The sequence below is a fragment of the Zootoca vivipara genome, chromosome 3, assembly GCF_965207765.1.
Source record: "Zootoca vivipara chromosome 3, rZooViv2.hap1.1, whole genome shotgun sequence".
In the NCBI taxonomy this organism is placed as follows: domain Eukaryota; kingdom Metazoa; phylum Chordata; class Lepidosauria; order Squamata; family Lacertidae; genus Zootoca; species Zootoca vivipara.
In genome coordinates, this window is record NC_142586.1 from 100304598 (window position 1) to 100319413 (window position 14816).

General features: G+C 45.0%; 1 protein-coding gene across 1 annotated transcript in view; it reads right to left on the reverse strand.

The window, feature by feature from the left end:
- SRBD1 (S1 RNA binding domain 1) overlaps positions 1-14816 on the reverse strand; it is a 168330-nt gene that overhangs the window by 127156 nt on the left and 26358 nt on the right. The window contains exons 10-14 of the mRNA XM_035111184.3: positions 9838-9941; positions 7540-7647; positions 4061-4218; positions 2382-2472; positions 593-700 (exon numbers count right to left, since the gene is read on the reverse strand). Of these exons, the coding sequence (XP_034967075.1) occupies positions 593-700; positions 2382-2472; positions 4061-4218; positions 7540-7647; positions 9838-9941 (569 nt within the window). The remainder of the gene's footprint in view (positions 1-592; positions 701-2381; positions 2473-4060; positions 4219-7539; positions 7648-9837; positions 9942-14816) is intronic.

Here is a 14816-nt window from a genome sequence, read left to right on the forward strand (position 1 = left end):
TAATCACCTTGGACTGGACTTAACCGTCCAGGGGTCCTTTACCTTTACCTTTACCTTTATGAAGACAATCAGGTCTACATCTGTGTTCCCAATTTGCCTACGGTACAATGATTAACATTTGCATTCATTGCTCCAATCAGTTTTGCCCCTGGCCTCAGCCAGCTGAAAAGTGTTCCCCATTCCTGTGCTGTACCATGACCATAATTATTGGGACTATCAATGAACTGTTTCCTTCAGTTTGCTTCTACAGGCCCTCTAGAGCAGGCATCCCCAAACTTCGGCCCTCCAGATGTTTTGGACTACAATTCCCATCTTCCCCGACCACTGGTCCTGTTAGCTAGGGATCATGGGAGTTGTAGGCCAAAACATCTGGAGGGCACAGTTTGGGGGTGCCTGCTCTAGAGACTAATGATGATGATGATGGTGATGTTCAATGTCTCTTTGTTTGTTTTGAGGTTTTGCCTGAAAACAGCTGGACCGAGCAGAAGGAGATACATGGGGAAATTGCCATCTCAAAAAACAGCAACAACAAAAACCTTATAGAAACTACATTTCTACGAAAGCAAAGACCACGCTTCATAAATTTTCTTACCAGTAAGTGACATCCAAAGGCGCAAAGTATTTCTTCGTAATCAAGTCAGCAAAGTAAGCTTCTGTTTCCCTACAAGCCGTTCCATTGCCAATCACAACGGTGCCACAGCTTTCAGAGGGAGGGAAAAAGAGAATACTAAGGTTGAGAAAGTATGAAGTCACCATGGCACCATCTGACCCAGTAGGAGGCACTGTTGCTTCCTCCACCAACAGATCAGAGAGAAGAAGATGCACCTGGCTCAACAATATGGAATGAGTAAAAGGTCAACCTACCTGAGTTAACATGAAGAGGCCACCTAACATAATACATTGTTTCAGATAGTGGAGATGCAAAGAGCTGGTGTTTGTTTGTTTGTTTGTTTATAAGCTCATATAGTGTACCACCCTTAAGCAAACTAACTGGGAAAACTAACCCCGATTTTTACAAATGAAATAAAAGAAAAGTATTTTAGAATGAAAAATTGTGCAGGTAAGCGTGAACTTCTCCTTCAACTCTTTATCCTGCTTCCATTCATGTATATCTATTTTTATCACTTGATTGGACCAGAAAATGCAATGGGAAGCTGTAATAACACAGGCTACCATAATTATTTCATGGGCTGAGAATGCGGGTAGTATCTTCTCACAAGACAACGTTGCACGATTAACATTGATAAGGGGAGGGGCAGCCCTGTTATCCTGAAATGAATTAATGCACAATGCATCTCCCATACATTCCTGAACAAAGAGAGAACTCTGACAACTCCATTACTGTGAATGGAGATGGAAGCGCTGCACACATCCATTAATGAAGAAAGAGGAATGATGCTCCCTGGTCCAGTTGAGATATCTCAGCTTCACAGCATACCTGAATGCAGTGTGGAAGTATCCCATTAACCATGGTTTCCCATTTCATCCAAACAGGGAAACAATGGAACAAGCCAGACGTTAAACCACAGTTTGAAGCTGGTTCAAGATGAAGTGGGAACCTATGGTTAAAGGAAGGTAATTTCATAATGCATTCAAGTACCCAAAGAAGGGAGCAAGGAAGGTTCATTCATACCTCAGTTTATGAAGCCAGGATAAGATTGAGCAAACATGGCCCCTTTCTTACCACATTTCATTGGTAGCATCATTGCTCAGCAAGACAGGGAATGTTGGCCCTGTTGTCTCAGCAACAGACATGTGCTCCTCTCCCTCTTCACGATACCCTACTAATGGTTGAAAAAGGCTGCCAAAAAGCGGGGGAGGCAGATTTCTAGGGCCACCAAACAGGATTGCAAAAAGGCACCCCTTCCATTTCGGTTCAGCTCCTTACCTTTCAAGTCCCAGACTGCAGAATCCAGGACCGGCAGCCGTGAGATACCGGAAGTTGCGTCGACATAACTTCCAGTGTCATTTTGCCCTCCTATGGGCACCAAAAATTGCCGCCGCCGGCTTCGAAATTCGTTTCTACGCATGTCAGGAAGTGCATCGACGCAACTTCCGGTGTCGCTCTGCCCATCTATGGGCACCAAAAATGGCCGCCGCTGACACCGGAAGTCGCGTCTATGCACTTCCGGACATGCATAGATGCGACTTTTGAAGCCGGTGGCAGCCATTTTTGTGCCCATAGAAGGGCAAATCAGAAAAAAAAAATGGCCACCGGCAGGAGAAAATAACGGAGAAAAACAGGAGACGAAGTGATACGGGGGACCACCGGGAAAAGGTAAGTAAAAACGGGGGTTTCCCGGGGAAAACGGGGTACTTGGCAGCTATGTTCAGCTCTAATACACAGGCAGACCAAAAGAGTGAAGGTTTGTTTAACATACTTGTAATCCAGCAGAAGTGTCCGTATCTTCTCAGCTTCACGGAATCCTTTACCAGAGTGTAAATAGACAACATCAGTATGAAGTATTTGGCCTAAGGTGACAAGAAATGAAAAGCGATCTAGTTAGGAAGAATCAACTTGGTGGTCCATTTCATATGCAACACTAAACCATGGTTTGGTGATACTGGAACAAATTTCAGCAAGCTTCAGGCTCATGCATGCGCCCCTCCTCTCTCTTGCTGTGCTGCAGCTGCAAACAGGAGCTTTTGCTTCCTGTTTTAAACAAACCAGAGTTTCTCACTGTGTGCAAAATGAGGGGACACTGGTTAACTATGGATACATACCATGGTGCCCTCTGGGTGCTATTCAGCAATGCTGGGTGGGGATCGACTCCAACATCACCTGCTATTTCTGCTATAAACTATGGTTTGTTGAAACAAGCCAGGATCAAGCCTTAGTTTATGAACCCGGCTTGCTTACAAACCATTGCTTAAACTAACCAGTGTTACCCCAGTTCAAACACAACCAGGATCGCTAGTTACTTTAAAACTGGGAGGGAAAACTTCCAACCTCTGCATAGCTGCATCAGAGGAGAAAAGAAACACAGAAGCCCAAAGCTTATTCTTGTAGGGCTGAACCATGATTCAGGGTTGCACCCAAAACAAGCCATTCTTTTAGGAAAGGCTTGTAGCGCAGTTTTCAAGACGGCAAAGATCTGTGTTGCATGTCTCAACAAAAGGAGTTTGGAGAAGGACTGCAGCGCAGTTGGTAGAGCATCTGCTTTGCAAACAGAATGTCCCAGTTTTAGGGCTCGGATAAACTCCTGCTTAAAACCTGGAGAGCCGCTGCCAGTCCGTGCTGACAATATTGAGCTAAATGGACTAATGGTCTGATTCAGTATAAGGCAGCTTCCGATGTTCCTTTTAATTCTTGGCATTCAAGTGTCTTCTTCCAAGTTTACATTCAAGCATCTCCTTAAATGCACCTGTGTTTTATCCTGGCTTATCCTGAATCACCTTTTATTCTACCGTGTCTTCCCTTTTACTTTACATTCCCTCCCTTGTTCTCTAATGTGCCTAAAAGGAATCACAACGTGTGCAGGAATAAAACAGTGGAAGGAAAGTGGAGATAGCAGTAACAAAAGACTGAGCTTCTTTATTTTGAAATTCCCTGCCAAAGGACCAGATAAGTCCAGAATGCATTGGGCTACAAACTATTAGAAATCAAACTAATTAATTTATCCCTTTGCTTCCCTCTCCCACCCCCCATTTGCCTGGGGTTTCTCTCTTCTGCTGCATAGCCTAAAGCAAGCATCCCGAAACTGTGGCCCTCCAGATGTTTTGGCCTACAACTCCCATGATCCCTAGCTAACAGGACCAGTGGTCGGGGAAGATGGGAATTGTAGTCCAAAACATCTGGAGGGCCGAAGTTTGGGGATGCCTGGCCTAAAGCATTAGCCCACATGGGTAGCCCATGTAATGGGCTTTCAGATGTTGCAGGACTCCTATGACACACACACACACACACACACACACACACACACACACACACCCCGCAAGCATAGCTAATGGTCACAGAAGATGGGAGCTATAGTCCGACACCATCTGCAGAGCATGACGTTAGCTACACATGTCCTGATAACACAACTAGTGCTTCTCACAGCTGGAGCACCACACTTACTGGTTGGTGAAATGATGGCCAGTTTGCAACCATGTTTGTAGCCAGGATCAACTCCCATCAAGGTCCGTCCTCTTACAGGGCTCATGAGAAGCAACTGGCGGAGGTTCCTTCCAAACATCATTACAGATTCCTTCTCTGCGTCTGAAGTCAATTTAGATCTAAGAAAGGAGTGTAGCAAAAAACCAAAGTTATTTCATCACAGGTAGGCAAAATTGCATATTGGGTTCCTCACGCCAACACTCCATTGCCCTTTTCCATGACTTTTTCATCTCTCCTACTCTTACCTTTTAATGAGCAAATACTCCCCCCCCCAAGTCTGTTTTGATGCAGCGTGGATGACTGCCTACAAGACTTAACATTTGCACATGCATTTGTTCTGAAAGACAACACTTCATGCTTGTAATTGTTTTTGTTTTGTTTTTTTAAAATGAAGTTAGTTAAAAAAGAATCTATAGGAGAAACTGTTCAGGCACTTAAAATTCGACAGTACACTTACTGTGGACTGTGACTCAGCTTCTTCATTGCCTGAGTGAATTACATTCTCAAGGAAACTCTGCTCTTGCTTCAAAGGAAACTTTTGCCTCCTCCCTTACTTGCATCTATGGCAGAGGTGAGGAGCCTCTGGCCCAGGGGCCAAATGAGGCCCTTTTTGTCTGGCCTTTGCGACTTGTTGCAGGCCATCTGCTGTAGCCAACGTAGTGGCCTCCAGATGTTGTTTGACTCCAGCTCCCATCACCCCACGCAGCTTGTACAATGGGTCGAGGTGAAGGGAGTTGTAGTCTAGCAATATAGGGAGGGCATCACATAAGTACTTTATTATACAGAAAGGATTCAGTACAGGCTACTCCCCATTTATGTGGAGGTTGCATTCTGGGTCATTGTGCACACACAAGCCCTTTCCACCCCCTTTCCCGGCCACTTCCAGGTAGCTGTGATGCGTGCATGCACATGTGTGACAACCAGACACATGTAAATTGGTCATTGCCTGCACAGATTTCTCTTGGCTCCTAAACAGTGTTTTGCTTCTACAACTTATTCCTTCCTCCCCTCTCCCCACATGCTCCTCTGGGAGGTCCTCTGGAGCCAACTTGATGGCATGTGGAGAGCTGTAGGGGAAAGAAGAGGAGGGGGATGTTTCATTGCGCAACTGGAAGTCTCCTGCGCTAGCTGAACAAAGGCACTGGATATTCGTTGTAGATGTTGACTGCTGACTAACAGGGCTACTGTTCAGAATGTAGAAGGGGTTGTTTTTAGAGAGGATGTGGCTGGGTTGGAGTTCCTGAATGGTGGTATTTCAAATAAACAAGAATTCTACATTTTTTTTATAAAAAAAAAAGCCTAAAAAGCTTTTAATTCCCATTTCATTTCTGCAGCACCAAAACGCCACTTCAGCTGGTTACAAAAGCCATTATATTGTCATTGGTGAAACAGATTGCTTCATAGTCTAGTCAGTACAGCAACCGTGGCAGAGTTGAGCCCAATATTATGACTATGAGGTCATTAATTTAGGAAGGGGGGGGGAATGACAGCTAAAAAGATACTTATAGCTAGAGCAATTAGCCTCCACGAATCCCTCCAGAGAAGTATGAGAAATGGGATTAGAGCGACATGATGGAGCACATTACCGAAACAGTGATTGTGTAATGGATACAATAAAACAATTTTAGCAGCATAGCAGTTTGCATCAAGACCATTATAACCATCTGATGTATTACTCAATATGGGGGGGGGGGCTCACAATATGGTGCTGTCATTAAAAATGTTAAGGAAATTGCAGTTTGCATACACAAACTGTCAAATTCTTCCCCCATTTACAATGCATTTTTTTTATCATTAAGTTATTTCCCACCATGCTAGCTGCCAGGGGAAATGTGTCTTTCAACTTGCCATTTTTTGTGTGCATATTCTTGTGATCTAAAGAACAAATCAGGAAACCGTCGCTACTAAAAGAGCATGTGTCAAAAACTCTTCAATTAGATCGATCCTACACAGGTCTACTTGGAAGTACAGATTACTGCAACGTGCTATACGTGGGGCTGCCTCTGAAGACAGTTTGGAAACTTCAAATGGTGCAATTCAGAGGCCAGGTTGCTCACCGGGACAAGACAGTTTGAGCATATGTTGCCAACCTTGGCCCAGCTGCACTGGCTGCCAATGAGTTCTGACCTACAAAGTCTTAAACGGCTCAGGACTGCAATGCCTCACAGACTCTCCCTGGGCCCTACAGTCTGAGGTCCATTTTCATGTGCTTCATCTACAAGAGGTCCAGAGGGTGGCAACACGAGAACAGGCCTTTTCTGTGGTGGCTCCCCACTTGTGGAAAGCTCTCCCCGGGGAGGCGTTCTGACTCCTTTGCTATTTATCTTTAGCCACCAGGCAAAACTATTCCTCTTCTCCCAGGTCTAATTAAACAATTGCCCTTTTAATTTTGTTGGGGAGAGACTTGTTTTTGTTTGTCACTATGGTATGTATTTATATATCGTAAACCACCCTGTGATTCTCAGATGAACGGCAGTAAAGAAATCAATCAATCAATACTGATTGCAGCAGGGATTACTTCTGAGTGAGGACTAAGGCATCAAGCAATCTCCTTCATGAAATATACTGAAATATCACAATATATGCAATAAGGATGGAGGTATGTAGAGGCATCGGCTGGATTCACGGACTTTCCTGCATCATGATTTTTGCATAGCACAGGCATGCACACAAACACACACACATCATGATTCACGATATATAAATATATTGCCAGGTAAAAAATTCTGAAATCAAAGTATCACAATATGGACTTCAAACTGGTTTTGGACTGTATATTGATATATCACCCAGCCCCAGTGAGTAGTGCCTTTGCTTCTAAATATTTAAGCAAATACTTTTTACAGTGGTACCTTGGTTTACAACCACAATTGCTTCCGGAAGTCTGTTCATAAACTGAAGCGTTCATAAACTGAAGCGAACTTTCCCATTGAAAGTAATGGAAAGTGGATTAATCCGTTCCAGACAATGAAAAACACCTGGGCGCTGCGGACGCTCCGATGCCTTCATGGAGGCCCGGAGTGAAGGCCCGGCCTTGGCGAAGGCATCAGAGCACTTCCGTGGCTGCGACCCAGTCGCGGAAGCGCTCCGATGCCTTCGCCAAGGCCCGGAGCAAAGACCCAGCCTTGGCGAAGGCATCGGAGTGTCCGCAGCCACGGAAGCGCTCCGATGCCTTCGCCAAGGCCGGACCTTCGCTCCAGTGCTCCACAAAGGCATCGGAGTGCTTCCGTGGCTGCGGCCCAGTCGCGGAAGCGCTCCAATGCCTTCACAGAGGCCTCCGTAGGCCTCGGAAACCTCGGGTTACCTACTTCCGGGTTTCAGTTGTTCGTAAACCGAAAGTTCGTAACCCGAGGTGTTTGTAAACCGAGGTTCCACTGTATTTGCTATTCCTACGTCATGGTACACAAGGCAGTTTACAATCCATAAGGGTGTTGCTTTACCTGAATTCTCTGCAGAGAAGCGGATAAATAAGGCGCTTGTAGGAGTCTTCTGTTGAATATCGCAGAAGCTCCATTAATTCAGGCTGCGCATAGGCCTTTGGTCTCCATCTGTGCACCAAAATTTTAAGACTAAGATTATTTGGTAACATGCTACAAGTGTAACCTGCCGAAAGCCATACTACGATATAGCTTCAGCAAAATTGAATTTTAGCACAGGGCTTACAAAGTCCATTACAAATACCCTCTTTATGGGACTTGGAAGTCCTTGAAACCTGAAGACTAATTTCTTCAAAGAATATGCATACATACAAGATGGTTAACAAAATCTGTGTAACAGAAGCCAAAGAGATGACAAAGACTTGGGTTACTACCATCAACCAAATTTGTAGGAAATTAACTCAACAGCTTGAAACAGTCCAGAAGTAGCACAAGAGAATATGGGGCACTTGTCACAATTTAGAGGCATGGTCAAATCTTCATGGCCACAGCCATGGCCACAGCCTATTGGTTATCCAACACGTATTTTATGAGCCAATTGTCAAGACTACTAGAGATATAAATGGAAAACTGGCTACTACTTGCATGCATGCATCAATTCATTTAATGTACTGTACATCTGTTTAAGATCTTCTGTTGCTTTGGATTTCCCAGATAGATATTTAACTGACTGCTGCTTTGGGTTTCCCAGAGAAACCTTAGATCTTCTATTGCATTACGTGTCCCCAGCACTTAAGAGTTCAAATAAACACAGTCAACAGCAACTGCTAACCCAGCAAGCATACAAAACAACAACAACCCCAAGCAAATCCAGGCAACTATTGCTGTTATAGCCAAGGGTCAATGGATGAAAACTGTGATCCAGATAGTCACCAGGTCAAGTCTCATCTAGACACAAGGGGGCTTTAAGAGTTCTACCAGCTTCAGCCTCAACCTTCCCCGCGCAAAATATTATTGCATTATACAGATGACGTTATTATCTTGGATCTGATCCAGGTTTCCCCCATCTCCATGTCCAGTGCTCTATTTGCTGGCCAAGCCAGCAGTTACTGTTTCAGTTTACTTTGCAGGGCGCATTCCCACTGCAGGGTTGCCGTATGTCCTCTTTTTCTAGGACGCATCCTCTTTTTCAGGTCTGGTTGCCATATGTCAACCTCTTTTTCCCAGACACGACTTTTTTTTCCAGGATCAAAATTTCTGTCTGGGTGGATTTTTTAAATTTGGCACAATACAGTAACCCAGAAGAGAATCACAACGCAGCAGCATCTTAAACTAGCTACGTGCTGTATGAATCCCTTCTCTTGTGGCTGAACTAAAAGGATGCTGGCTTAGCTGCAAGATCTTGGAGAAGCAATCGGGGAGTGCAAGAGTCAACATCCCCGTCCCTTTAAGGAGAGTCTGTATGTACATGTACAGTTTAATAAATTGTTCTGTGCATGCTTATCCTAACAAAGATGTGAACATGAGCCCAAATACTTTCATGTGGCAAGTGAGGGAGCAATATGTATTATTATTATTTTGTTGTTAAAAGCTAAGAACATTGCTACTTGCAATATATCACAGCTTGTATAGCCGACATAAAGTAGGGGATATTTAAAGTGAGAGTCGTCAAAGCGATCCATAGTTAGAAGTAAAGGTAAAGGTAAAGGGACCCCTGGCCATTAGGTCCAGTCGTGACCGACTCTGGGGTTGCGGCGCTCATCTCGCGTTACTGGCCGAGGGAGCCGGCGTACAGCTTCCAGGTCATGACAAAGCCGCTTCTGGCGAACCAGAGCAGCACATGGAAATGCCATTTACCTTCCCGCTGTAGCGGTCCCTATTTATCTACTTGCACTTTGACGTGCTTTCGAACTGCTTGGTTGGCAGGAGCTGGGACCGAGCAACGGGAGCTCACCCCGTCGCTGGGATTCGAACCACCGACCTTCTGATCGGTAAGCCCTAGGCTCAGTGGTTTAACCCACAGCGCCACGAATTCGGCAAATTTGTCCTCTTTTTTGCTCTTCCAAATATGGCAACCCTACTAGGTCTAAAGCAGCAATAGCCAATGCTGTGCCCTCAAGGTATTGCTGGGCTGCTTACAACTCCTGTCATCTCCTATCATTGGCCATGTTGGCTGGGGCAGATGGGAGTGACTCCAACATCTAGAGAGAACCTCATTGGCTACTCACTCCCAGCTTAAGATTTTTAGACTAGTCCAAAAGTGTAGGTCCAACAGTTATAAATTCACACCGAGAAGAGAAATGCATTCAGCGAACACCGGTCAGAAAAACGAAGAAAGCATTGGCATGCCGTCATACAGACCTTGCATTTACACACCACCTACAGAATTCAAACTTCACGCCGTCAGGAACGTTGACCTTCACTGTCAGGACTTTGAGATTCTCCCCCCGGTTAATGGCTAGAATCTAAACGGCAAAAAGATATGGAGAACACATATGACACACATAACAGGCAGGCAACACCTTCAAAACCAAAGTGAATCTATTGATCTAGTGACTTTGTTGACTGCAGGACTGCTTATAAGGCAGCTTCGTATGTTCACATGTAACAGTGCTATTACAGCTGTATTATTGTTAGTTGTTCAGTGTGCCAAAATGGCTTCCATAGGACCAAAACCTAGAGATGAATGAACTGTATTTTCAGTGGGTTGTTGGGGGGGGGGACGTTCCTCAGTTTTGCCCCTCTCCCCTAACTTAGCAAAAGCAGAGTTATGCAAAACTAAGTATGCAAAATAAGAGAAAGAATGTATATGTGGTCACTTTGCATAATGTATACAGGATGTAGAATCCCATTTTTGCTAGACCAAGATCTGGATTACCTAGGTGTAGAATTTTAATTTTGTTTTTGAACCACAGGGTACACACAGGCTTGAGTCCCGGTTTGTTTTCATACAGATCAATCAGCTAACTCTGCAACCTTGCTTTGCACGTCAAAAGTAGGGGCAGGTGTGCACAGCTTGGCCAAAAGGGGAGACGACCCAACAGGCCTCATTTTTATTTATTTTACTTAGGAAAATATTTATATACCACTAAATCATAGAAAAACACCGAAGTAGTTTACAATTATACCTACAGAATTATACCTACAGAATAAAAACACATACGGGTTTAAAATCAGAAACCATCAACTAACTATTATGGAAAGATGTTATCTTAATTGCCTGCATAGAGAAGTTTTCAACAGGCATCTGAAGGTTGAAACTGAAGCCACCTGTTGAATCCTTACTGGCAGGACTGAGCCAATGATATTAAAGGCTCTACTTCCTATCGGTGTCAAATGGGCCTCTCTGACTCAAGGGACAAGCAATGACATTCCTGCACATGACCTCAATGGCTGAGCAGGGGTATAAGGGTTCAGGGAATCCCTAAGGTACCCTGGAGCTAAGTCCCTGTAAATGAATACAGGGATCGTGAATGTGGCTCGATAGCAGATGCGCATTTACTAGGCCTGTGGCCCAGAGGTTCCCCACCCCTAGGCTAAATTAAAAGGTTTATTCAGAGTGCATGAGCTCCCCAGGTTGCTCCAAGTCACATAATCCCAACTAAGCGACTGGGTTGCATGACATCTGGATGGCCGCTAAAATGTATTTAAGTACTTTTCATGTACAGTCATACCTTGACATCCGAACGCTTCGACTTCCGAAGCTTTCGACTTCCAAAGTCGACAACCGGAAGTCTTTTTGCTGCGCGCATGGTCGGCGCATGCACAGAAGCGCACTTCACGCATGCGCACAAGCGGCGCTTCGACATCCGAAAACCTCGACTTACAAAGACGGCCGCGGAACGGATCGTCTTTGTCGAGGTACCACTGTATTTAAGTACTTCTCCACCTTTCAGTGTAAGCTGCTCTCAAATATTCTCCCCTGCCCTGTTTATCCAGGGAGAGAGAGTGTGTGTGTGCTTCAAGGCTGTGCGGGGATTTAACCAAACTGTTGTCACAATCCCACTTGACCCAAACAGAAAGGCTTGGAAACCCAAAGATCATCTGAGTACAACTAAAGGGTCAAAGGAACCAGAAGTGATCCCAACCAAGGGACCCATCTCATGGATGTCTCACCTGATAACTACCACCCGTCCCTCTGACCACAACCCAAGCTCTGCCTTGATCCCAGATTCTCCCACTTCATCCCTTGGGCCTCCAGAGCAAAGGCAACAGCAGACCCAGTAGGAAGGCCTAAGTCAGCATAATGATGCCTGTTTGACTGCGAGAACAGGATGCTTGGACTAGATAGGCTAATAGCCTGATCCAGAAATGCTCCTCTTATGTTCTTATGGAATAATAACATTTCCATGAGATGATAAGTATTCATTTTAACTGTCAGCAAAGGGGGGGGGGGGAACAATGATTGCTATGTACGCAGAAATCCACATGCTCCCGAAAGTTAAGAAAACCATACATTTCCGATACATTAGACGTGCAGCGAAACCATTAAAAAGCTGTTAAAAGTTGACATTCCTGTGTCGCTGCGCATGTTGATGTATGCTACGGGCCCTCAGCCCTGTCACAAGCAAGCTTGCTGTGTCAATCACGAACTTTAATTCAATCACTAGCTAACTCAGACATGTCACATATGTTAAACACAATGGTCTAAAAATGACCTGGGGGCATCGCACCAATTTATATTCCTCAGCTTTCCCTGTGCATGTTGACATACCAAGCCTGACATATCATTGAACAACACAGCAAATAATAAAAAATTGCATGTGAAATGTTATAGCATCAGGTACCTTGACTGCCAAAGCAAATGCTCTCATGCTGACACTGTGTGTGTGTGTGTGTGTGTGTGTGTGTGTGTGTGTGTGTGTGTGTGTGTGTTAAGCTAAGACAGCTATCTGGAGTGAAATAAAAATTATGTTTTTCGGCAAGCGACTTCATCAGATACAGTGGACAGTATCATTGCTCCTGACTCACAGGGTTATTTCCCAACCAGGTGCCCTATTTCCAAGCCCCTCTAAACAAACTAGCTTGACAAACAATGGCTCAAAGAAGAGCATCTTCTCATTAATAGCCAACTCTAACCCTGATGAGCCAAATTCAGCTTGGAAACTAAGCATCTGCAGAAAAGTAAGCAAGTGGCCATCCCCTTAGGCCAGAGTTAGAAATTAGCTAGGCACCAGGTGCTTTTTGCTACGGGTGTAGGTCCAATTGCGACTTTGTGGCGATTTCTGGGAGCCAGGTTGGCAACCACAGTTTAAACACCTCTGCCTTAGTCCACAGATAATGTCATTTCCATCTCAACTGGGTGTGTTTCTCCTTCTGAGAAGCCAGTGTGGTGTAGTGGTTAAGAGCGGTAGACTCCTAATCTGGGGAACCGGGTTCATGTCTCCGCTCCTCCACATGCAGCTGCTGGGTGACCTTGGGCTAGTCACACACCTCTGAAGTCTCTCAGCCCCACTCACCTCGCAGAGTGTTTGTTGTGGGGGAGGAAGGGAAAGGAGATTGTTAGCCGCTTTGAGACTCCTTCGGGTAGTGATAAAGCGGGATATCAAATCCAAACTCCTCCTCTTCTTCCGTACTGGGACGAGTGAATTCTTGTTAAGAGCAAGCTCCAGCCAAGTAATGTTGTTGAGATCATAGAATCGTCAAAGTGTAGCCTTGACCCCCAAGGGTCATCCAGTCCAACACCCGGGCGAATAGACATTCCACTGTGGCGATTGTAACTCAGGTTTAAGGTGGCAGTTGGCCCCTAGCTTTTATATATGAGCTTTCAACATTGCCTTAGGCCTCAGTGAAAAGGGGTTGGTTTACCCACATAAAAAGCTCTACTTGATCATGCCAGTGGCCCGTCGAGTTCACTATCCTGTTCTCACAGTAGTCAAGTGGGTATTTATGGGAAGCCTGAACGCAGGACTTGAGCACAGCAGCATTCTCCCCACCTGTGACTCCAAGCAACTGGTTTCCAAAGGCAAATGGGCTCCAATACTAGGTTGGGTGGCCCATCTTTCAGGGATTTTTAAAGCTGGGATTCCTGCATTGGAGAGTTGGGTCCCTTCTGTAGTGGAAAACGCGCAGGAAAAATCAAGGTGGTGCAGGTTTGGCCATGCGCAGCCAGTCCTTCCTGCGAGTCCTTGCAGCAGCACTCCTGCCCTTGAGAGTGGCCCAGCTGGGGCTTACATGCCCAGATTAGGAGCCCTAAGCAGCACAGGTGGCAGCTGTGGAGACATCAAGCCCCACCTGGTTGAGGCAGGTACGAATGGTGCAAAGCAACATGGTCAAGCAGGGAGAGAGTGATGGACCAAGTGGTGCGGTTTCCTACAGCTAGATCTGATGTTGTATGGGGGTCAAGATCTGGTGGGGGAATTGCTTCTTTGGAATTGTTCCTTTGGGGTTATTTCTCAGTGTAAGGGGTTTTTTATTGCTGTTTCCTGTTTGAGGTTTTTGTTTGTTTGTTTGAGTGTTTCCTATTCTGTTTAAATAAAAATATATTTCAGCGTTGATTGGCAAAACACCTTCAAACTCTACAATTCTATGTATGATTGCTACAAGAATTTGCTTACATTTTATACTGTGCTGTGATACATACGTGGAAAAGTAGGATAAAAATCATCAGTAACAACAACTGGATAACATAGAGAAGGAGCACACCAAGAAAATGAAGGCAAGAGGAGCTTGGAAGGGGGTGAATAACAGAGAAGATATGGGCAAAGTGGAGCAAACAACCGGGAGGTGCAGGAGAGAGGAGAGCTGGAGTTCACATATTGATTGGAAGGAACCAGCAAATGTCTGGCTGCCGGCCAGTAGTCCTTGCTTTTTCATGTACGGGCTAGTTTCGAATCACAGCCCTTGTTCAAATAAGCATGCAGCACAGGAAATCCATTTGAAAAGACTCAGGAGAATTCAGGAGGAAGGTGAAACTCAAGGTTAGCAACAAAATCCTCAAATGGCTTTTTCATTTCTTAGCTAACTGAAGGGCGAATAAAAGCACAGCATGGAATCCACATACCACTTCCTCTGAACCACTGCAGATATAACGTTTCCCGGTCTCCTACCTGTGCTTAAAAAGGTTGGGAGAAACCCACTGGCTCATTCACCACCTCTTCCTGTCTCCTGTGCAAATTTCCCCACTTTTCATCCATTATCCACCTTTGCACTAATTTGATGTGTTTCAAACCAGAGTCTAAAGCAAGGATTTGAAGCTTGTCTCCAAAACCATGGTTGAAGGCTAACCCTGGTGAACATTAACTTTGCTTCAGAGGTGACGCTGCACTGCAGTTAAGGAAGGCAGGAGCTCATGTGGAAGAAAGGAGGAAGAAGAAACTCAGTTTGTTTTGTTTATAAAT